This window comes from Ascidiella aspersa, chromosome 6 (assembly GCF_963924565.1).
Source record: "Ascidiella aspersa chromosome 6, kaAscAspe10.2, whole genome shotgun sequence".
In the NCBI taxonomy this organism is placed as follows: Eukaryota; Metazoa; Chordata; class Ascidiacea; order Phlebobranchia; family Ascidiidae; genus Ascidiella; species Ascidiella aspersa.
The window spans coordinates 6,572,268-6,597,220 of record NC_139452.1 but is presented as its reverse complement, the minus strand read 5'-3'; the positions used below and the strand labels follow the sequence as shown (position 1 = coordinate 6,597,220).

The 24,953-nt window shown below is 40.0% G+C and overlaps 1 protein-coding gene across 1 annotated transcript in view; it reads right to left on the bottom strand.

The window, feature by feature from the left end:
- LOC146139400 (low-density lipoprotein receptor-related protein 6-like) overlaps positions 1-24,953 on the bottom strand; it is a 68,548-nt gene that overhangs the window by 33,840 nt on the left and 9,755 nt on the right. Inside the window, exons 6-8 of the mRNA XM_083392976.1 lie at positions 5,141-5,272; positions 4,250-4,450; positions 2,754-2,922 (exon numbers count right to left, since the gene is read on the bottom strand). Of these exons, the coding sequence (XP_083249102.1) occupies positions 2,754-2,922; positions 4,250-4,450; positions 5,141-5,272 (502 nt within the window). The remainder of the gene's footprint in view (positions 1-2,753; positions 2,923-4,249; positions 4,451-5,140; positions 5,273-24,953) is intronic.

Below are 24,953 nucleotides of genomic sequence, written 5' to 3'. Positions count from 1 at the left end.
AAGTCATTTGGGCAAAATTACTTGACTTGACTTTGAACAAATGACTTGGGTGGAAATGAAGCATTTGTTCAAGTATTTTATTTATAAAAGTGAGCTATTTGTCCAAATTTTGGCACAAAAAACAAATTACTTGCTATATGTTTCGTTTTCCTTATTTTTTAGTTCAGTTATTGTTCATATTCATGCGAGTTTTTAAAAATTCTAATAGTTTAACGCTTTATTTTTATGGGACATGACTTGAAGTTGACTTGCTCTAACTATGACTTGACTGGGACTTGACTTGCGCAACTGATGACTTGGACTGGGACTTGACTTGTTATTTATTCAAACAGACTTGACTTGGACTTAAGTTATTTTACAAATAACTTGACTGGGACTTAAGTCATTTCAAAATGACTTGTTTACAACACTGGCTTATTAGCTATAACGAAATGGGTATTTTACTCGCCTCGCGTCCTGGGGCCACTAGCAAACAGTAAGCAAAGAGAGCTTTTTCATGGAATGGGTTGGGTGATTAATTGTGGAATTCAATGGTTCGTTGACTTTAACTGCCAATTGACGAGCGGTTTTTCGCTATGTTTTTTCATTTGAGACCGAAAATAGATATAAGTGGAAAAGTACGGATATGAGCAGGAAATTGGCGCAAAACGACGATTCGGGTAGGAATGGACACACAGGGGAGGCTGAGGTGTAGTGAAAATCGCTTCTGGTTTAAGGTTGAATTAGGCAAAAAATGTCAACTGGGAGCGGAAATAGACCAAAAATTATGGTTGGTGATGCGACTGCATTCCAAAGTTTGTGACCGCCAAAGATTTGCACGAATAATTTTCTTGCTGAAATTTTGCAATATATATGCTAGAAAGGCCTATTTTCAATTGTAAATTCAGTAGATCGGAAATATTTTACGCTACATGGCCACACTGGTAAATTTTTTGGACGAGCATTCCACGCCATAGACCCGATTGCATAATGCAAAGCAATCGGGATTGGTGGTGCTAGAAGGCAATAAGGTAGGGTTAAAATAAGGAGTTTAATTCAAAGTATAGTGGTAAACCTTCAGTTCACACATCGCAACAGTTCCGCACCATTACCTCCTTCACAACTACCGCACGATTGTTTACGCGTCATAATCGACCATTGTTACGAAGAGCTTCAAAGCGTGACGACGCGTTGGCACGGTTTGGGGCCAAAACCATGCGTCCCAAGTTGACGTTTAGGGTTAATTTAGGGGTGCGGGTACTCGGGGTATTTATGGGGCACGCAACTCGATACGGCTACTTGACGGCGGGCATCTTTCGGTGGAAATGGAACGAAATATTGGGAAAAAACACAGCCAAGTAAAATAGGAAAAAGGGGTGAATTAGGATATTGTGCTACCTCTTGTAATTTGATATTGTACCTAAAAACAGAAAAAAAGTTTAAATTGAATTTTCAGGGAACCTACAGAGCAAGTCACGGAACCAAGTAAACTGCAAAAAGCCTGAAACAAGAGAATTTTCACCAATTTTTAGGAAACTTCCGTGTTTTGAAGAAGCTATGTGAACTAAGGTATAAATATGTGAAAATGGTTTACTGAATATACTGTTGCTGCCAGGCATTGTTTAAATTGTAATTGAGACAAGGTTTGCCATCAGAATAAAAATACGACACTAATTCAAGTGCTCTATAAGTTTACAATCAATAATTCGAACAGCTTAAAAAACCAAGACGCTCAGCAAATTTACACTAGGACGCATATACAAGTCTCTTTAGTGTATTTGCAAAGCTGTCTAATGTGGGGTGTGTACATCCTCGAACCACGCCCAAGCACTGGTCGGTCAAGTTTCGTCTTTCGACACTTTTTGATAAAAGTAAATCAAACGAAACGACCCTTAAAGTGAGAGTGGGGTAAACAGAGCCGCCCCATTTCAAACCCACGTACTCATATTTGCCGAATAGGGAGCCCCAAGCACGAAAAGGGGGCGTTGTGCGGTTGAAAGTGGGGCTAGGATATTGATTTTGTCGTTTCATGTTCACTAAGGCGAGCCGAAATCGGATCATCGATTGTCTCGCGATATGGGACCTTTTAGGGGGCGAAAGTGGGTCGGGGGTAGGCATGCCGGTGTTGGGGTAGGGGGTTAATGAAAGATGCGAGGGGTTAGTCTGGCACGCGCTGGCAAATAGAGGTGCTAAAAATAGATCGTATTAAGGTGTTTGCAGTAACAAGCACGCGAAAAAAATTTATATTTTTAATAATTTCCGTGTTTTAACAGAAAATTTTGACAAGTGCTTTTTTCACCAAACTAAAAATTTAAAAAAGATTTACTCGAAAAGTTCACAAAATGCTTTATGGTTTTGTGTTACTATATATAGCGACATATAAACGGTTATCATACTTTGAATACCAGATGAAGGCTGGTATTCATTGAATTGCACAATAAGTTTTTGTTGTTTTTATAAGTTAAAGAGAACGAACTCTTTAAGAGCACGTCCTGCTAAACCTTTCGAGCAGGAATTTAAACTGCGTAGCGGCTCTAAATTATTTTGTTTGTTTAGTTTGGTGGACTTGCCCGAAATGTTTTAACTCAACAAGCAGGTTATGCGAAACTTTTTTTATGTATTATGTAACCCGAAAAAAATTTTTTTTTTAAACTTGTTGTTTTTGTCCGAATTTTTTTCGCCAGCCAATTACCACGCTGGTTATATGCAAAGCTTTTAGTTATTTATTTATTTATTTATTTATTAATTTTGGCCAAGAGTTTTACTTTTCCTACCTCGGTTCGTCCATCCCAGTCTCGATGAGGATTTTCCTAGAGGTCCCGTTCAGTCTTGAAACAGCGACGCAATCTCGCTTTGTGTCGGTCCAGTAAAGGTTCCTGGCAACCCAGTCCACCGCAACTCCGTCCGACTGCTCCATAATGTCGGTCACCACCTGCTCCGTGTCTTTTGAGGCAGGACGGAGAAAACACATTAAAGTTAGACACTGTATATAACCTTTGGAAAAATCGCAAAATTTGCTAAAGGAATTGAAAAAAAATCTGGCATAATTGGCAACGTCATTCTAAATCTTTCTGACTATATTTTGGCGTATTCGAACATTCGACCAACGTTCACAAATTAAAAAAAATATAAAAAAGGAAATTTCACGTTTTTCGCGTATGCAAAAAAACCAACAACAAAAGAGTGTTTTGCGATTGGAGACATCTTATTAATAGCACATATTTGGTATCAGGAGCCTTTAGACTAGAGCAGCGTTTCCCAAACTTTTCTAAAAAAATTGCCTGGTTGGCCTGTTGCAATTATTTTGATATATCGCAGCCCTATAATATTCAAGAGTCAGATGACCTATTTTTCTTGTAGTACAATATTGCACGATTTGTAGTACACTAGTGTCACGATTCTTTCTAAAGTAACAACTTTTCAACTAATGCGAACGATTCGCTGATAGCAGGTATATAGTACAGCACAATAGATGCTTTATGATGTCACCCGAGATCGAATAATAAAGCATATCTAAAGACAATAATGATAAAAAAAAGTGACAGATAATGTTTAAAACATAGACTAATGTTGAAAAACTTAAAGACTAATTCTCATTGCGGACCCTCTGAAACTGATGTACGGACCCCAAGTTTGGGAACCGCTGCTTTAGAGGGTCTGAGCGAAATCATTTAATCAATTAACGATTTTGTGCAAGCAAGGTCAAGACAGAAAAAATCTAGCCTGCGGTAAGGTTCGAACTCACGACCTGCGGTCATACTGGAACACCTGCTCCGTGTCTTTGCGACAGGAGAGAGAAAAAGCGTTATGTTTAAATAGGCTGAAACATTTTTGAAAGAAAGGAATCTCCCGCAAACACTAAAATGTTAAAAGAAGATTCTTGCTTGATGCCTACTGATGATGCTTTTCGTAAGGCGAAATAAATATTTCTTTAAAACTTTAAGAAATTATTAAATGTTTTATACCTGTTTTGATAAACAGTCCTAACATCATCAAGTTAAATAGTGCACAACCTTTTGGTGGACAAAAATTTAGGAAATTTGCAAAAATTTTCCGAATTTGGCAGCCTACAACTAGCGTAAATTTTGCGTTTCGCGCATCAAAAACTCAAAAAATGATTAAAAATATATAAAGGAAATTTCACCGCACAAGGTTCAAACCTTGCCACATTTGAATAGATTTGGCTGTCCGCAATAATGTTTTTAGGAATCAAAACGAACAGATAAAACACTAAAAACTCAATTTCTCAAAACAAATGAAAGTTCCTTACTTGAACCGTTAAGGCGAGCGCGAACTATTGCCTTCAGTTCGTCGTCAGTCCAGTAAAGGAATCCTTCCACAGGGTCGTAGTCTATCGACACCGCGTCCTGAACGATGTCCAGTGGCACCAGCACGTCGGTGTTATCGCGCGTGTCCAGGGAAATGACCCGGATGTCGGTGCGACGAGCCATTAGAAGAAACTCCTTGGGACCTGGAACGGTTGAAGAAGGAACGGTCTAAACCGTTTCTTTGGAAAATTGAATTCAAATATCCGCACTTTTTTAAACCGAGAAATATTTGCTTTCTGTAGGTTAATCAATTGTCTTACGACCGTGAATCTCATACCTTTTCCTCGCGACGAAAAAACCCTTTTTAAATGTTTCCTAAACATGCGGTGCACCAAAAAATTTTTGATAATTTTTATTTACTAAACATGGCTTAAAAAATCTGGTTGGTAATAATGCCAGATGTGCAAACTAAAAACCTTTTTGTACATCACTTTTTATATCTGGGGGTGCAATGGCATCTTAGGAGTTAGGACAATTACAAATAGGGGCGTGATAGCAAAAAGGTGGAAACACTGTTCTAGACGGGTGGTTCATTGTGACAAAGTAATTTTTTCACCACTCTGGTCACATTTTCAGCAATGACCTTGAAAATGGATCAGAAACAAAGTTTGCTTTTTTAATCTCGAGTTTTTAAACGCTTTAGGTAGGTAAATTTTAAAGGAAGTCGAACAAAAACAGGGGTATTGAGATTTAAAGTTCCAAGGGCGTTGTTGCATAGCAATTACACCACTGCTCCATCTTTATGATCATGTATTTCTTTCATATATATTAAAAAAACGTTGTAGGCAGTGGTTTTCAATGAGTCCACAAAAACTACATTCAAATTGACTCACCCTTGCTGCAAATCTTGTTGTTTGGCATCATGCTGACCCCGGTGGGGCAACCGCAAGTGTAGCCAGGGGACTGGGGTGAGAGCAGGCACAGATGGGAGCAACCCCCGTTGTTTGACCCACATGGGTTCGGCTCTGAAGAAACAAACGAAATAAATTTAACGATTTGTTTAAACTAAATAGAACTGAAAATGCTTAGATGTAGAAGGAAAATCAAAGCACGTACAGAAGTAGGTAACATATTTAAAAACTTTCGAATAAATATTATTTCATTTTCAACATAATGGTTTTAACGTCTGGCTACAAAATACAGCCAGTTATTAAAATATGCTTCATTTTAAATAAAAATTTATTTGGGGGGAACAAGACAAAAATTAGAGATTAGAAAGCACCTAAATTTGTTATCTGAAAAACGAAAAATTACCACTTTGCATGTAGTACAAAAATACAGGTTAACTTCAAATAGAAATCATATGGTCATTAAAAAATACTGTAAATAAAAATTGGGCAATAAAGCCTTTGAACACTAATACCCGTCAAATGCCTTTCGCAAACCAACCAAACGACCTTCAAAGATCTGAATACAAAACACATTCAGCGTAACTTGAATGAAAGCGGTGCACGCACGCAAAGCCTTTATTCCGCCCTGGCTGTCACAATATTTTGAAACTGAGGTACACAGAGCGGACATTGAATCTGAAATAGGTCGCATTCGTCCGGGATTGAAACCACAATTGTACCGATACTATAAAGTCAATAGGTTGGAAGAAATCTAGCACAGTAGAATGCAACATAAACAAATGGAGTTTTACTCATGGATGGCACGCGACTTCCTACCGACTACCGAAAGCAATTTGTAAGAACAAAAATAGCCTGTGGCTAAACCACAAGTTTCGTTGCATATAGGCTCACATTTCGAAATAGACGACTTTTCGTCCGACGGCATTCATAGAACTGTATAAAAGTCTGCACTATTTTTGGGTAAGTAAGGGTTAACATTTGGATTTGTTTGAAAGCAGGGAAGCTATAAGCAAAGAACAAAATCTTCACAGATTTCCATTTTTTAGGATTTTATTATTTTTAGATTAAAGTTATGGTTTAATAATAGACGCAAAAATATAAGGAACCCTAAAATCGCGCAGTTGCTGCATTTGAACACCAAGTTCAAACTTCCAAAATCGCGACAATCGTTGCATTGTTTTTCCATATGAGGGGGGAGGTACAAATGCTTAAACCCTAAATATACCTGGACGGGGAAAACAGAATTATGATCGCCGAATTCCGAACAGCTCGGTAAACGCCGGCCGCTGTCGACAGCACACAACCGTAAACAGTCAACAAGCCGTCTCTCGAGCTCTACTAAATAGGATTTGCCGAGGTTTATCTACTAAATAGGATTTGCCAACCCGCGAAACGGAAGTAGTGAAGAATTCTGCAGTGCAGCATTCGTGGCCAATTTCAGAGGCCGGAACCTTTTTTAGCCTTGTTTTAAACTCTATTTTTGGGCATTTTTGCGGCCGCTCAACAGTTGGCAGTCTGGTTTACACACTTTTTTTCTTTTGCGGGTAAAACAACTACACAAAAAACAGTGCAAACAAGGTGCCGACCGAATCGCATTGGCCGCAAAAACGGGCCGTTTAGCGCTGTTTGGCCGCAAAGCTGTTTTGCGTTGTCTTGTTTGCAGGAATGCCGGATTATGGGTGAGCGAACGCTTGGGTGAAATGAATCCGTGGTGAGCGCGTTTCGAGAATCGAATGCCACATGTTTATTTATTTATTTATTAGCGGGAAAGATTATGACGCGTTTAACGGTAGGCTTGCTCAAAATTGCTGCAACACAGGTATTACTGTTTGTAATTGTATAGCAGCGGGCTAATCGTTATGTGATATTAACCTAGGCAAACGGGTTTTCGATGTACATTCTATGCTAGACATAAAGAAGGTTTTGATTTATCGCACAGTCATTTTCCAATTTCCAAAATGATTTACATTCATCAGACTGCTTGGGGTTAGCAAATATAAACAGTTTACAAAATAATATTCTAGGGCCCTAGGTAATAAGAATCGGAGATAAAGCAAAACATTTGGGTTATTCTAATTCCAATCTATAGAACTAAAATGGCGTTTTAACAATATCTTTACAATTATTAAAAAATCCTCTGATTTTATGATTGATGGGTATTAGAGTATCTTGGGTGGAGGGTTAGGGAATAATTCATACATTTGTAGGCAAATATTTCACATAAGCTCCATGACATTTGTCATCAAACTGACGAATATGTCAGGCAAGAACACTAAAGTATTTCGCCAAAAGCCACCATTCCAATTTAGCCAAGTGCAAAGATGACGTTTGGTCGATTACGAGCTTGGTTCAAGTCTATAATCTTAAATCCTAAAAAAATGGTTGAGCAAATGCTTTTCAACGGAAGAACGATACGACTTCAAAAGTCAGGGTGTTATGTAGTCTTTTTAATCTAAACTCTATTTTCAGCACTAAAATCTCAATATTATCACAAATTCCACGTGTTACGTCATGGATTGACCGTGGTTCATCGTCAACCAGGCCAAATTAACGATCTAGGTTCGTATAGTCGCATGGTCTGGGGTAACACAGAGAGTACAGAGACTGATCGCGGCGGCGCGTAATGTAATATCTCGGTGGCCGCAGAGACCGCGCTAGAACTTTTATTGGACGTCCTTCAGCGCTCGGAGAAAAGCAGCGAGCTAACACACGAGAGGCGGGCTCCGGTCTGCCAGATCAAACGAGGGCCATGGCGCGCTCATTTTAGAGCCTCCCATGTGGCTGTATAAACCAGCGCGAGTGAAGGACCCGCCGGGAGAGTGAAGTCTTTTTTGACGCCGCCGCCAACACCGCTGTGTTGTGCAGTGCTGTGTGCTACCTTTTTGGCCTGCTTTGTTGTAGCCTTTATAGTTGGAAAAGGTGATTTTATAAAACTAGTATTTCTCAACTTTTTTTGGTCGCGTTACCTAGTTTAAAAAGAAAGCATTTTGCTCATATTTACTTATTTTTCTTAAACCTTAGTTATAAAACTACGCTTCCATCACAAACAGCATATTTTTTTATTATAGGTCGTTTAATGTGTAAACGGAGAACTCATAGCACTATTTTTTGTGGTTAAATATGATTTTAAAACAGTGGTTGGAAACCTTTTATCTGGTCGCGTACCCCCTATTGGCCATGTGAAAAACTAGGAATAAGAACGTTAATGATGATTGTACCAAGTTAGAAACAAGCAATTTACAAACTTATAGTCAAATCAGTAGCTGCTTATCGCTATAATTCATCGTACTAGACAAGTAGATTTATCAAGTAGACCAAGTTTGGTCACAAGTTTAATGGTCTTGCCGCTAAGAAGTAAGTTTGCTCGTTTGTTCAACGGAAAATTTAATGTACCGCCCAAGTTTCGAGGATAAAACTTATACATTGCTTAAAAACGAAAATTTACACAGACCGTACAACAAAAATTTGTAGCCCTGCGATCAAGAAACTAAACAAAGCCTGTCGTACATATGGCATCTCAAGAAAGACAGCAGACATGGAACACCTGGGAGATTCGGAATTTTAATAGCGACTTGATAGGAAGTGGGGCGGCAATAAATCGTGGATTGGCAGAGATCGACTGTGTTCACTTCAGCATGCGTCGCATATTGCGAGCGAGAGAGCAAACACAAATACGCAATCCAAACAGGCGGACGCTTTAAGACCATCTGCGTTTGGCGACGGAGCTATAATCAACGTCACTTTACCGTTTGGACGGGAGCTCTCATCTGTCAGAAGTGTGGTGTGCGATTTCCGTTTTTTTGTGGAAATGCACATTCCCAGGTTTGGTGTATGCGTAGTGTAAAACCGTTGAATATTCTGCTTCTTCTGGGTTACACTTAGGGAGATTTTCTGTTTAGCCAATCGAAACGTCGGTATATTTAATAACAAGTATTGCCGGAAGAAGAATTTCCCAATTGGTGAAACCATTGGTCAAATTTTATCATAGTCGATGGAAGTTTTCCAGCAAATACCCTTACGATTCCAGTGAAACGCGTATTACGTGGCCTTTGCTTCTATATATACGACGTTTTATTGCAAAACGAAAAAGACAAAACGCAACGTTTACAAGCGTCTAAAAACAGCTTTCCTTCCAAGTAAAAATCTTTAAACCTGACCGCTTGAAACAAAAAGCGCATCTGTCCACATACGCCGTTTTTAGCGGCCGAATCGCAGACGTTTACGGCCTTCAAATTGGCCCCGTAATGCGCGCAATTGTGACAGTAATTCGGGCGGCGGGCTGTTTGAGGAATAATTGGCATCTTTGGGGTGGGTAAGGCGGCGGGGTGAATGAATTCAGGCGGTTTCTTTGCGGCGGCCAGAGACGCTCTAAAATAGATCAAAGGGGGAGAGGTATTGGCCTGTCTGTGTTTCAACGGACTGACTGAACGACTGCGTCTGGTATTTGCGGTAGAAGAATGATGGGAAACTCCAGGCTTGTTCATATGGGCTTTAAAACTTACTTACCAGTAGTGGCTAATAACTAGTTAGATGATTTAAACAGTAAGTACCAAGGGACGAACAACCATTGGCTTTTGATAAGTTTTGGAAAAGTTGAAACGCAAACCGGGTCTTTTTCTTCGAGGGTTAGTAAAAGGTTGTATATATCTTAAAAAAATTGCTATGATTTTTCGGGATTAAACTTTACGATTTTTTTACTTTTAGGATTCTTGACAAGGGATTTAATCTAACCCCAATTTGTTTAGAATCCAGTATATACGATCCAAGTCAACACAGTAAATTGCAAACTGAAGTTAGTAAATGAAGACCCTTTTAGACTTTATATGTACTCGTCAGATTGAAGATCTAAGACAATTTCTGATATTTCACTTTATGGACAATTGAAAAGAAGTAATGTTTTCGAAACAGTTTTAAACATATTTCTCATCCAAATGCAATGTACATCTATGTAAGCAAAATTATATTTTCAAGGCAATTTGTCGCAATTGTTTCCCACCTATTGCCATATTCTATCGCCTTGCATGCGGGTTTCCAAACTAGGGCGACAGAAAATTTCGTCAAAACATACTTTGCTCGAAATCGGGCATGGCAACGACAGGCATAACCCAACACAATGTCCCGCAACGCATTTAGGGGGGGGGGGGCTACGCCTTTGCACAGGCGACACGAAGCTCATTTACACGCGACCGGAACAAGACCAAGCAAAAACACGTTGTAATGGCAAAGAAGACCAACATTCCCGGCCGCCAATCGGCGTGTCGAGGCACACAAGTCGCCACATGCGCGTCACAACTGGCAAAGTCATGTCGCAAAGCCTTGTACCTCTTGTTTGCCTTAGCTTAGCTTGGAGCAGTCAGCGCTGTTTGATTTGTTTGTTGCCGATAGGGGCGGCTGCCACTGAAAAGGCCTTTTGAATGTAGGAGCTTGTTTGGGCGCAATCTCGTAGTGATTTCATTGGTAAAGCGCGCGCGAATGGAAATGGGGTTTTGGGACTAGCTCCGGAACTGGGATGACTAATCTGAGCCTAAATGAACTCCACACCACTGTTGACCGGCTTGCGTGACCACCTGGTATTTGAGACTGTGTCTGTGTTGTTTTTAACGCAACGTATAGGCAAGTTAAGGATTTCAACAATAGGCAAATATATTTGACGCGATAACGGCACAGGCGACATTTGACGGAAACTTATATTTTTTCATGGTGTTCAACAACGTTAAAAATGGAAATAAATTGAGAACAATATAAATGCACTTTGCTCGAGGTTAGGGTCATCAGATACTTAATATTTCATTCCGAAATCAAAACCCGACATTTTGAAAGTACGGCGCCAAACCGATACAAAATATCGTCAGTACCAACGCCAAACAAACAAATTAAAATAAATTCAACAACCTTCGAAGGTTGTTTTTACATTAATAGGCTTAAAATTGCTTTACCGTTATTGAAGTTTTTGATCGTTATTGAAGCCTTCAGTCGTTGCTCGTTAACTGACTTTTTTTAACAATCTTAAGGGGGGGAAATCGAAGTTTTGTGAAGGAAAGAATATGGTCGATAATACCACCGACTCTGGTGTCGGACAAATACCGATACTGATCGACCTACTTGTGACACAAAAAGCCTAGAAAAAGGCGGGGGGGGGGGAAAGGCCTGTGGGCGGTAAGTTTGTTTTGTTTTTAGAGAAACAAAACAAAGCCGCGACAAAAATTGACCTTTTCACCGCGGGCAATCAGGTAGTTTTAATAGAGCTGAGAAACAGTGACGCGAGGTTGGGCAAATAGGTCGCCTGTACAACGTGCGTAACACTCTGGTGTATTTAGCGTAATCCTCTGCCTGAAAGCGAAAAGAAAGACGCGGGCTTTGGAGAGTGGCACGCGTTTACCGCGACACAAAACAAAACGAAAAAAACGGCGGCTACAAAGCGGTTAGGATTGCTTCCCGGCTAATTCGAAAGCATAACAAGAGATAAGTTTGGTTTTTACTTCTAATCTGCAACGGCTAAAACCCGTCGGGAACAAACGGAATTGATTGCACCTGAAAATGAGACCGATCACTTTTTTCGAAGACGCCTTAGTTGGTTTACACAGAAATTTAACCCAAAACAACAAGAGTTTTAAGAAAACCTGGACAAGATCGGGGATAGGGGAGTCCGATAACCGATATTTTGGACAAAAAGTATCGTGATCCGCTAACAATTGACGTCATTACTATTTGCAAACTAGCAAACTAGATACTGAAAAAACAGAAACACGCAAACCATTTCATCATTGGATATATCTCGATCGAGGTGCGAAAACTTTTAAACAAACCTAACCCTATATTAAATGATACAAGCGCGAATTAATAAAAAAATGTTAGAATCCACTATTTAGCAAATGATAATAGTGTTATAATGTTAAATAAATACGAATAATTAAAGTGCACAAGGTAATTTTTCGTGCTAGTAAAAAAATATTTAGCACTGGAAACTCAGTTACTTCCAGGGCTGGGGAGCCGGAGCTGGAGCCCGGAGCCCGGAGCTAAGCATTTTCTCTGGAGCCAGAGCCGGAGCCGGAGCCATTGTTATTATTTTTGTGGAGCTGGAGCCGGAGCCGGAGCCATTTTTATTATTTTTGTGGAGCTGGAGCCGGTGCCGGAGCCATTTTTATTATTTTTGTGGAGCTGGAGCCATTTTTCAATTTGTGGTGCTAAAGCTAAGAAATTATATTTTGTTCCATCTCCAACGTTACTTAGCCAAAAGCAATTTTTAAAACTTGCCATTGAATAAGTGACTGGTGGCACCGGAGCTGGAGCCGGAGTCATTGGGTGTGTATTTGATGGCTCCGGAGCTGGAGCCGGAGCCAAAGGATATGAGTTTTACGACTCCGGAGCTGGAGCCGGAGCCATTTAATAATTGCCTTATGGCTCCGGAGCTGGAGCCGGAGCTAATGCTATTTTACGGTGGCTCCCCAGCCCTGGTTACTTCTGTTTTATATATTTTTAAATTTAACCTAAAACCCAAACATAGAAGACTATTGTTTGAAGTCTCTGCTTGAAATGACCGGCTTACCGGTCAGTCTACGTCACAGTTAAGAGATCGGGTTGAAGCTTGGCCAAACGCCCGGTCGATTGTTATTTCAACTGATCGCGTTGGCGTGCGGCGCAAAAAGGCGCCCAAATGCTTGATTTTGGTCCATTTAGCGTGACCCACTGGGTGCGCAGCGATGCGAAACCGAACGCCGGCCAATCAGAATCGAGCAGGCGGATCTTGGCAAGGGCTTTGACGTAAGTTAAACTATTTAAGCAATGTTACTTTGAAAGCAAACTTAAGGCGCGTTTATACGTTTTTAATTGTTTAAAAAAAAGTTTTGAATTTTGTCCTGGTTTAAAGAGCCATATAGTTTGACTTTTAACGAAGGCCAGAATTACAAAGCCTAAAAATCGATGATGGCTATGATTGCCAATAATTATTGCTTTCTGAAACAATAATTTTCCCAAAAAATACGAGACCGGTTTTAAATTCCCAAATCAAAGTAAGCTACGGTTAAAGACGACGTAATGTAGAGATTTCGTTCCACAAAAGAATCTGACATAAACTACGTAAAAAAAAGAAATAGACTTGAGGGATTTCTATGGGATCGTTTCACTTGCCAACCATTCAAAGCCTATTAACTTCGGCAACCTTTAAAAAAGCCAGGAATTTGCTGCGTCTTAAACGCTGGCTGGGCGATAGGAAACGGCCGCATTGCTGGCAGTTAATAGCTGAAGCAGGCCGCTTTTGGGCAGTTTGTCAAGCGAGAAAATGGCAGTAACGCGTCACTGGCAAATCGTGTTTTCCGTCAACGCGGCAATTAGACGAACGGCCACTTTCACTGCCGGTGTCAGGGGTCAAGACAACAAGTCGCATGCAAGCATGGCGGTATGCTGGGAAACGTTTTGCGAAAGTTTCGAACATTTCGTTTATAGCATGATGTTGAAAATGAATGAAGATTGGTTCGAAACGTTCACGAAATGCCACCTTCTTCTGTATGGGTTTGATATTTATCCAATACGTTTAACTACAACCTTTATCCTCTGCGGGTTTCTTTTTACCGCCACGTATTTTGTGTATCTGATAACATTTAATTTTTTTTATTTTTTGGAGGGACGCGGTTTAATTGGGACAAAATTTGATTGTTTAAAACAATGTCTTCGACATGGACATCGGGGTAACACGAGACATTGATAAACGGGGATACAACAACGTTTAAAATAAATATAAAATACAGTCAAAAACAAAAAAGTAACTTATTAACTAATTGCCTTTCTTGGATAAAAGATTAATTGAAGGGAACTTACAAAAACTATGTAAGAAGTATTGGAAAAGTTAAACTGTTTGCCATTATTCTCTTTAAATAATATTCGCCACTTGAGTTACACCAAGAATATGAAACCGGTTCAAAACGAAAAAATGCACAACTTTCTCCACGGGGTGCACTCCTGTAAGAAGAAAAAAACACTTAAAACGGGGTTAAGCGCCGAGGGTCGTCGACCCCCGATAGGCAGCGCAAAAAGCAAGAGCAAGCAACCTGGCCCCGTCAACAAGTGTTGTTTTTTCTTGGGCCTGGCTCGCGCGGGCGCAAACAAAGGGGAAAGTCAATACGATGGCTTGAAGAGAAGTAAGGCGGGGTTAGGGAGGGAAAGGCTTTAGCTTTAAGTTTTACTGGCAGCGACGCAAGGCCGTGCTTCAAAGCCTTTATGTCGGCCGTCAGTCAACGCTGAAATCCCGGCCAAGTGGCGAGTCATTCGACACTGAAGGCCAGTGACTGGGGATAGGGGTAGCAGTGGGTTGGTTGGAAAGTCCGATAAACTTTTCTCACCCTCTTATCGTGCATTATCGCACTTTGAACTGGCCATGGGGTTAAAAAAGCAGATCGGAGGAGGCACAGTGGTTATATAGAGGGTTGCCATAGACTTTTACGATATAATTTAGAATACATTCACAGACGTATTAAAGAAAATTTACCGGCTTTGAAAGATCGAAAATTTGAATCTGTTTTTCTTTACGTGGTTCGAATTTAATGAGAACGCAATACAGCAGAAATGCCATGGTCAACAATATATTTTTTACCGTGCTTTTTAAACACATAGTGCAAGATGCAACATTAATCAATTTAAAGAATATTTTCAAAGACATGGAAAATTAAAGGGTTTTTCAAGAACTTTTCGATTTGAAAATCAATTCAAAGACTTAAGGGCATCCCTGATACGCGCCAACAGGTATTAGACGTTTCATGATTTCATAAGTTCTTAAAAACATGGATAAAAGCGTAATAGTAACCTACTCGATTTATCGCTAAAATTGCACAAAAACGTGTTGGAAAAATTGTACTGTAATCCCTAATGGAGGGAAAGCCCGAATAAACATTGGCATCAGATTACAGCAGGATTTATTTTACTAACACAAATCCGGCCGCGGATATCGGCGATAAAAGATTCCCGTAAAAAGAAAAGTAATGCAATGATTGATTGGCTTAAAAAATCCAAGAAAGGCTTTACTTACAAAACCAAGTCTAACTTGTTTTCAGCTTTGAGATTACTAGAAAATAGCATGCTTCGTACTAGTCAGGTATATTTTTTTCCACAAACACTTAAAAAACACAAATTAATTCAATCTGAAAGACGGGCTTCAGCTCAGTTTGAATGACCAACGTAATGACACAGATAGTGTTTCTCGCAACCTCAAAAAAATTGCGCCCTGACAACATACGTCAGCTATATGCCAGTCACTCGCCGTGGCCTCTTAATATCAGCGGTATTTTTTAACCGCGATACGCCATAAAAAAAGACCCGAGACAGTGGCGCAGATGGGCAATTGACAAGCGTTAATGGTCGTCTTCACTTAAGCTCCATATAAACAGTGTTGGATGCCTCGAGGAGCGAATGACGCTTCCACGGTTTAAGCCTTTAAGCATCAAGGAAAGGAATTTTATGGAAAAACTTTTGCTGGCAGCATTGTTTCAATAGTAAAATTGTTCTTCGAGCATAATTTGTTTAAAGTAACAACGTTTCGACTTTCGACCACCTATTCGGTCACTCTTCTTCAGGGCAATATAAGTGCAACTATAAGCGAAAAAAACTTGAACGTGGTCCATTTTTTTTGTTGTTTGTCTGGTTATCTGATATATAAATATTTTTTCGCCTATAGTTGCGAAAATGTTGCCCTGAAGAAGATTGACCGAATAGGTGGTCGAAATGTTGGTGTACTTTAATAAAATTTTGCTCGAAAAACAATTTTCCAATTGAAAGAGTTTTATGGTGGAAACTTCAAATTACGGAAAATATACAAGACTGCACCAACTGCATGGAGTATGCGCGAATGCCCGAATGCATAAAACCGCTAAACATGGTAACCTTGGGTTAATCGATTCGTCAAAGTCAGGTTGCCTAGCTTGTTATTTCTACAAAGCCTTTCAGGTAAATTTCAGCTTTAACTTAAGTGCTACAGAGGCACCTTCGCAACTGACAGTAATTTCCGAACACAAATCCACACAAAACAACGAAACACGGCATGAACTTGATCGGTGGATTAAGCGTGCGCAATGCTGTGGGTATCAAATCTCTGAATAGAGAGTATAGCGTTATTGCTCGACGATATTTGGAAAGCTGAATACATTACTGATATATTTTATTAGTGGAGGTATTAAAGTTGTGACGGTTTTAAGCAATGTAAAAAGATATTTTACGGTATTGCCGACCTGTTAAAAAAGTTGGATTTTTAAAGAATAAAAAATTAATACTGGGCGTTTAACAGCATATGATACGTTCGTTACCTTTAGAAGGCAAATCAGCATAAGGGACCTTTAGAAGGCAAATCAGCATAAGGGCAAAGCTTGATGGTCGGTTTGATCATAGACGGCTCTATGACAGGCTTTACATAAATGCAATCCCTTAAATTTAATTTAGCTTTTAAATTATTCGCGCCGCCGAAATGTAAATGGTTTACACTTTGCGAAATCTTGAAGTAGGTATAATTTTCTCCGGCAAACTTTTGCGATGTAAGCTGTCTGAGTTCATTCGATAGCAAACACTCAAACGACGCAGATTTAAAGGCAAAGCTTCCGAAATCATCGCCCACCAACGACCAAAGGGGTGATTATATACTAAGCACCCAATGAAAATCAGAAGTTGATTGGCCTAATTGCTCTCAAAGCAATTGCGTATTACGGGGGGATTGAGACAAATTGCCAAATTTCCAAGAGAATGGTCGTAATTTACAGCGCGGAGTCTGCGATGTACAGGTGCCACTGGTTCAACAAACAAATTCCGCAATTACATTCCTGGAGGCGAGATGATGCTTGGTGATCCTACCCCGAGGGCAATATGTCCAAGATAACTTTTGCCTGTATCCACTTTTAAACGCATTACCAATAGGGATGTTCAAAGTAGAATATCGAATCCTTGGATTCGAATCCAGATGAGATTCGAATCCAATTCTGCCGTTTATTTCGGGTAATTGGAACCGATATAATTTAATGTTTTACCGCCGATTGTTGCGCCTAATTGTACAAACGCGTGTGGTAAGTTGGCCTGTCGCTGCGGCGACCAATTTATAGTGATTGCTTTAAATGTAACCAGTTAGTGCAGTGTCAGCGTTTTTTCGGGCGACCAATTACTTCGCGTCTCGCGATAACGTTCGTCTAATAATTAGGTGTCAATCAAGCATTATTGGGCGAGCGACTAACGTGTAAGTTCAGGTGGGGAGTTCCCAATTTCCCTAAATGCGTTAAGTTGCAAACGTAACAATACGTTGTAAGAGGTGCTGGATGTCGACCAAATGCGCTATAGGATTACTTAAGGTCAACTTTAGGCCTTCAGCGAGGTTATACTGTAATGCACAGCGTAATTGTCAAGTATTCGTTATGTCAATAGGTATTCTTTGCAGTACATTATTTGACTGCATAACATCATTTTAGTCAAAAAAAGAAGCACAAAAACCCAACAATGCTTCAAAAACAGGACCGAATTGCTAAACAGTTCTGTGTTCGGTGTTGCATTGTTCTCACTATTGACAAAAATATAAGTTTTGGCAACAACCTGGACAGTGGACATATTACAGTTTCCACAACTGCTTCAAATTACAGTTGTTAAGAATGGGAGATTTACATATGGGAGATTTTTTATTATAATGTACACCTGTTAGCAAAAAATCCCTTCCCCAAACAAAATCGAGGTTAAATAATTTAAAAAAATTATACTAGGATTCGATATTCTGGATTCGTTATTCTAGATTCGAAACCTATTATTCTAGAATACCTTAGTATTCTACTTTGAACATCCCTAATTACCAACGCCAGTGGCTTATCTAAGATAAGGCAAGATTAAACAATTCTCGCTACCAATAATTGTAGAACCAAAAAGGTGGAAATGTTCGTTTTAGGTAGAAATTTTACTATGAATTCTACGTTTTTGACAGTCTGGTGAATCTACTTTAAAAGTTGGTAAAAATATTTTTTTTTAGTGTTTATATTACGATCTATGCCTGGTCCAACGCTGTCTGTTGTTGATCGTTTTTCAATATTGTAAATTCCAAAAAAATCACAAAGGTAAAAAAATAGAGTTATTGTAATTTCTTGTTTGTTTTTGCATTTTTAAGCAGAACTGTTTAATAAAGTAGAACTTTTTTCCCCTAATGGTTTGTTTTGGATCTACTTTTAAAGGTTGAAAAATAGAATATACGGTCATATAGTTCATTTTTTTCTTAAATGGACAAACAAACTCCCTTTAGGTATTTACACTGGATGAAGCAAGAATCTGTTCTGTTTTCCATAAAATAAATCAGTTAATTTCATTTTTAAAAAGACATACAAAAACTACACGGGGTGAAGCAGGAATCTCTTTCGAGGCAAACTTTTGAAGTGCGTATTTTAACGAAAAAAACCATCGATACACCTAGAAGTGGCTTCGGAGCTCACAAAAGGCTCGCGGTTGAGGCAAAGGCAAACTTGCAACGTGGGATCAGGACCTGATAAACAGAAACCCGAGAGTTAAAGACCCGAACGCCAATCCCGCTTTTAAAAGAAACCATCGAGGGTGGTCCCGACGATTTTATCCGTTGCAATTCGATGATGCAATGCGGCTTTGTGGATGACGCGCGTGGCTGCATAATAAAACTTGCTTTTTCTTTGAAAGGTTTTCGTGCCAATTTTCTCCGCTGTTAACCAGTGTAAGCGGTCTTATTAACAGAAATCACGGTTGCATAATGGTAGGATGTCCCACAAACTCGGAATACGGTGAATACGGCGCTTTCATACAGGCCATAAGTACATAACAGGAAGGGGGTGAATCTAAAAGTGGTTTGATGTTGCATATCACATAAACTGGAATCAAGAATCGAAGGGCACTTTCGACAGTGGAAAATTAACTTTTCACTTCGGTCGGCATCGTTGAAATTTTCCTATCGATTAAGAAGCTAGTAACATCACCAAACCTTCAGAAACGCATAATTGAGTTTTACATTTAAAGTGCTTACGTAGTCACACAAACAGCCACATTGATTACAAATAACTTATAAAACAGTTTTAGAAAAAAAATCAGACAAAACGATTAGCCTAAAATAAAAAAAAACTCGAAAGTCAGTATCGCTAAACCGAAGAATTCTCAGTTTTCGACCAATAGTGCGTCTTTAGCAGCAAGAGGTCCACTCTGTTTGCGTAATTACTGACCCGAAAACGGCGCAGTGTCAATTAATGACGTCATACAGGGTTTCCGATGACCGACGAAACAGAAATCGGGTCGACCCTGCAGCCATTTCGCACTTCGCAGCCCAGCGCCGAAATCCCGCTAAGAAAAAGATTAGTCACGCCAAATTGGTTTTCGCATTTATCCTGCCTTGTTGCTTTTATCGGGAGTTGAGCGAAAAACGACGGGGACGAATGGATGTGTGCGTGCGGTAATACGACAGGGATGCACGGCGGTATCGTGGGTGTTCGGGGTTTGGCGAATTTATCGCGGATTATCGCGCCCAGTCTTAAGGTAAACATTTACAAGTTTATGAGACCAAGGCTGCGTCGTGAAATAGGCAACACCGTATAACTAGAGAAGGGAATCTGACATTGACGTTCGAAAACTGGGAACGTTTCAATATGAAAGTGTCAATCAAATTAGGGCACGTCCATTTATCTATTTGTTACTGTCCATTTTACACAATAAAAATAGGAACACGTCGAAGTGACTAAAGGTATTTCACATTGGCCTTATAAATTTAAACGTTTTTAAGTAGCAGCTTGAATCAATTTGAACAAAAAAAGTGTAAGTCAATTTTAACTGACGTTTTGACACAATGGTAACACGTATAGCAATTAACATTGTGGTCTAAAAATAGATGCTTTAGTGAGGAAAACCAATTCATTTTCGAGAAGGTTTATTTGACATTATGTAAACTGAATTGGCAACAACAGTTAGGGACCTAACAAAACTAGATGTTGTAACATCGATTCATTTAAATGGTACACGCATTGTAGTGCATCCTATACTGACTTTCAAGTAAAATATGTATCCATATAACACCATCCATCAGTTTTAAGTACGTCCAATCGTTTTTCTACGGTCGCGTGACACATTATAATCTATTAGTTTTGCCTGTGGGTGGCCCAAGTGTGGAATTACGACGAAAACGCATTACAAGTCAACAGGCAATTTCGCTTGGGAATAAAAAGACAGCCACAAGTGTGTGATTTCTTTTCATCCAGTTGTCTGACAAGATTGTCGGCGGCAGCGCTTGGATAACGGCATATAAGTGAGCTATAATATGTGAGGTAATCATAAGGCAAAAGCTTGTCGAGAATTCAATACAATTTGTCTTTATATAGTGCCACCTGATTAGTGATTACTGGTTACCCCAGTGGTTCTCAACCGGGGTGCCGCGGCACTCAAGGGTGCCATTTTTAACGCTCAAGGGTGCCGAGAGATATTCAAATTCTTTAAGACTTTATTTTTTGCTCTATTAGTAAGCTTCTTCATACAATTTGTTGTGCACGATAAATCTGCCAAAAATAAAACGGCTTTTTTCAACCTTGTTGCACAGTTTAAGTGCTGTTTCAATCTGTTTTTTTGTAAGGTTACAATTAACCACTCTTTAGAAATACGAGCAAGAGTGCCGCGAAGTATTTATAATTTCTGTAGGGTGCAAGAAGCCAAAAAAAGGTTGCGAAACACTGGATTATTTGGAATTAGACAAATACGACCATTCACAAAGACTAGTACAATATGTTGGATAGACAAAGGCTTATAATAAAATGATTATTGGGACGCGAGGGATTTTCACGCTCGGCGGGAAGTCAGACTTCGACGCACAGAGCGATCGCGACGGGAGAGCAGCTATTAAAAGGAGCGTCCCTAATTCGACCAGGAAACGACTGTTTGGGGTTAAGTGGGTTTGCGCGTTAAGCCGGTTAAAATCGTCCGCCGGCGCGACAGCGGTTTAAAAACAGACGAACAAAAATGTGGCGCGCTAGGGCCGGAAAAAAATCGGGGTAACCAAATCGACTTTTCGCATTATTACTATACTCGCGAACTTAGCCGTGCGCGGAGTTGCAATGACTTAAGTCACTGCGTGCAAATGGATTGACCTGGTCTTTTGTAAAAAAATTAGTTGACTTGAAATTAACTAGTTGAATGAATACCTTTAAGTAATGACGTCAATTTATGAAATGTAAAAAAAAAAGTCCTCAAATTCGTTTGGTTTTTGATGTTTGCCATACGGAATAATACTCAGAACGGAACGACTTGACTTGCGTAACTATTCACCTGGATCGGTTATTTGTTGAAAATGACCTCAATTAGACCTTAATTTCATAAACACTTGTTCTCAATATTGGCCGTGAGTGATGAATTTTCTTAAACGCCGAAAACTTGTCTGGATTTCATGGCCACTTCAAAATCCTGCCTTCAAAATTTTAAAGCTTTCAAGGCGATTCCTAACTCAGCGTAGAGCGTAGTTGAAGAGCAAATTGACGGGTTGTAACTAGAGGCGGAGATATAATCCCGATGACGGATCGACTGTTGTCTGCGGCTGCTAAGCACACCAAAAAGCAACGCATCACGAAGACACGAGTCCAAAAAATAGAGTCAAACGGGCTCTGTGACGAAATAAACAGGAGACAGAGAGGTCGCGCAGAGGTCACGTGCCTCGGTTTTCGGTGTCCAATCAGACGTCGCTCTTTTCCCGGTCCGCGAGTTAGGCGCGCGGAATTTAGTGTCTTCGGGAAACTTGACCTTACGGTTTGACGAAAAGGGTTTGAGGCGCGTAAAATGTGCGCGTTCCTTTGCGCTTTTTTGACATTTCCAAGCCGGAACAATTACTGTCGGCTTCGATGAAAATCCATATTCGGGCCGTAATTGGACGCCCGGGGGCGGGGAGATTTGCCGAATGCGCTTGAAATCACGAGCGTGGGTTGCGTTTAGCCGTTACGGGCACTCGACGAGAGAAGTGTGGCCCATCAAAAAAGATCTCAAAAAAGAGGCTCTCGAGGCGATTTTTCAACAGATTGCGGAATCCGATTTGCCAATGTAAGGTGCCGGAGTAGGGACTGAAAACAGGGGAAGCTATTAAAACGTTGATTCCAGAGTTTCTCTTATTGCCAAAAAATAGTAAAAAAGTTGATTCGAGCGTTTTGCTCACAGCTCAACTAATCCCGGTACCAATATATTTACCGGGTTTTGAAATAAAGGTGGGTTTACAGCAAGCACCACTTAAATCGTTTAACCCAATAAACGTTAACTGTTTCTTCAGCAACGCTCTTCATATAATTTTCTCATATTTCGACCGGTTAACATGGTCGATTAAAAACCAGCCTCATTCTACTTTTAATCTTGGTTTCGTGGCAATTTTCAACGGTTAAGGTGTCAAAATAAGAGCTAAAGTTTGACTTTAGGAAACCCCAGCCCAAGCAAATTAATTCGAAGGTTGGCGCTAATCAGCAGAGGCTGGTTGACTCGTTCCTGTATCGTGGGATAGTTAGATTTGGTGCAACGTTGTAAACACCTCGATTAAAAATGTTATGTTGCGGGATTCGCTCATGTTATACAGCTCAACCATTCCCAGTGCGATAATTTCGCCAATATTTGAAATAAAGGCCATTTAAAGTTTTAAACCATTAGGCTTATCTCGAACCGATTTATTTATTTCAGTCACGCGTTTAGTAAAATGTTCCCCCTTTTCATCCGGTTAAGCCGCACCTCTCATTTTAATCTTTATTTCGTGAATTGTTTCGCAACGCTAAGGTGACAAAATAAGAGCCGTTTGCCCTACGGAAACCTCAGCCACATAAACCAGCCCAAAGTTGCCCGGGCTAAGCAGCGGCTGCGCGCAGTCCCTGTGATGTGGTCAGCGCCTTCGTGCCGTAAACGTAGTAAACGTTGCGAGTGAGTGAAAGACGACAGATAGACATCAAAACAGCGACACAGATCAAAGACAGCGGCGACGAAATTGGACAGGAGAGAGACGGGACTTGCCACAATAGATCCAAGCCGTGGGCATGACGGAATAAATACCTCGCAGAAAAAGGAGATCCACTCTTGCTGACTAATCCCTCTTAACCCAGGTACCGACTGCTGTGACGAATGGGCTTATAGCTGACGAATAGTGCACGGGAAGTGCGCTAAGGTAGAAATGATCGGTAATTGCGGGAATTAAATTTACCCGGCGTGTAATAACAGGTCTACTAACTCGTCGGACGTTTTTGAATCGGTCGAAAACGAACCCAGGATTACGCAACCGTTTTGGGAGGCATTAAACACTTCTTGCTTGTTTTTTTCTAATTAAATCAATCGTTGGTAAAGGAAGCATTTAAACTTCATGCTGTACGGATTATTTCGCAAATGTACTCCCGTCGGAAAATACAATCGTTGGAAAAGTCACGATACTGGTCTAGAACCTAAGGTACAGTTAGTTAGAGACATTTTAAGGATTACAAAACAACTGACAAAAATTATCCAAGTTTCAACCTGGCAAAAAGATCCAAATAAACATTTGTTACAGCGCTTTAAAACGCCAAAGCTTACACGCCATCGTCATGCAGTCAGCCTGTTGATAACTGAAACGACACAACAACAAATTAGAATTTAACAAATCAAAACAATATTGGTTGTGGCCTGTGGGGCTTCGATATATCTAGCCTGGATTCAGAGTAATTTTGCAAAACAACAAATGACAACGCAACAATTTGGCTTAAAATTGTAAGCACCTATTTTTGTTTTGTTCCAGGAGCAAGTAACTGTATACGCTATACAGAATTTTCAAAACATTTTAAGGATTAAATTCATACAAAGAAATTGACGTATTTTCAAAGGCCTAAAATTGATCCAGTCGATGTGTTTCGAATGCATTTCGAAAACAAAACTGTATCAATGCAAAAATAGCAAAAACGTTTTAAAATTAGTTTTACTACTGCACGAACACATCACTAAAAAGCCGCACATAAAGTAAATTCAAAGAATTCCAATAAAATACACTTATAGGTTCAAAACTTTGTGGCAACCCTGAAATAACCCACTTATCTCGCGAATCGCGATGGTTTTAATAGGCTAGTTAACTTTTGAAGCAGTTTGTTGAACAAACCTTGTTATCGTGGCATTTTGTCAACTCAGCGAAAATATAGAGCAGTTTGAAATTGCAGCGACTAGGGCTGACCAATGTTATACAAAAAATGTGGTATAGTGGATTTAGCAGGACAGAACTGTCTTAGCTTGAAATTAAATTGCGCTTTTTGGTTTTAAGAATACTTTTTAACGCCAGGGGTTAAATAGAGAAAATATCGAATAGGCAAACGGTTGCAAAAGTGGCATCTCTTCACTTCCTGCACTCTTTCAAATCACAAACTAATTCCCCCCCCCCCCCCCCCCCCCCCCCTCTAGAACTGAGCTAAGAAAATAAATTACAGTAACATTTTTCTGTGTCAGATTTAGCATCCCCGCACCCTCTAGGAACAGTTCTAGTGTCCCTGGTTAAGCAACCCTGGATTACACAGAAACTGTTGGGTGTTAATGAAAGGGAGTTATGAGCGGTGAATCCACATTGTGTAGAATCGTGCATGTCTGTCAACACTTGATCGTCGGTGCCACGTTCAAAGTCCCCCATGGGATGAGACGAAGCATCGCAATTACACAGGCAACTCAACCTGACAGCTCATGCCTTCACGCCGGCAAATTCTGACGCGAAATGCATCAATCGACGCGAGGTCGTCAAACCAATTGAAGCGAACACTTATTAGTCAGCGAAAATTTTAGGGAAAATTTTCAAGTAGAGCTAAAAAAAAAACAGCAGTGTTAAGAAACGTGG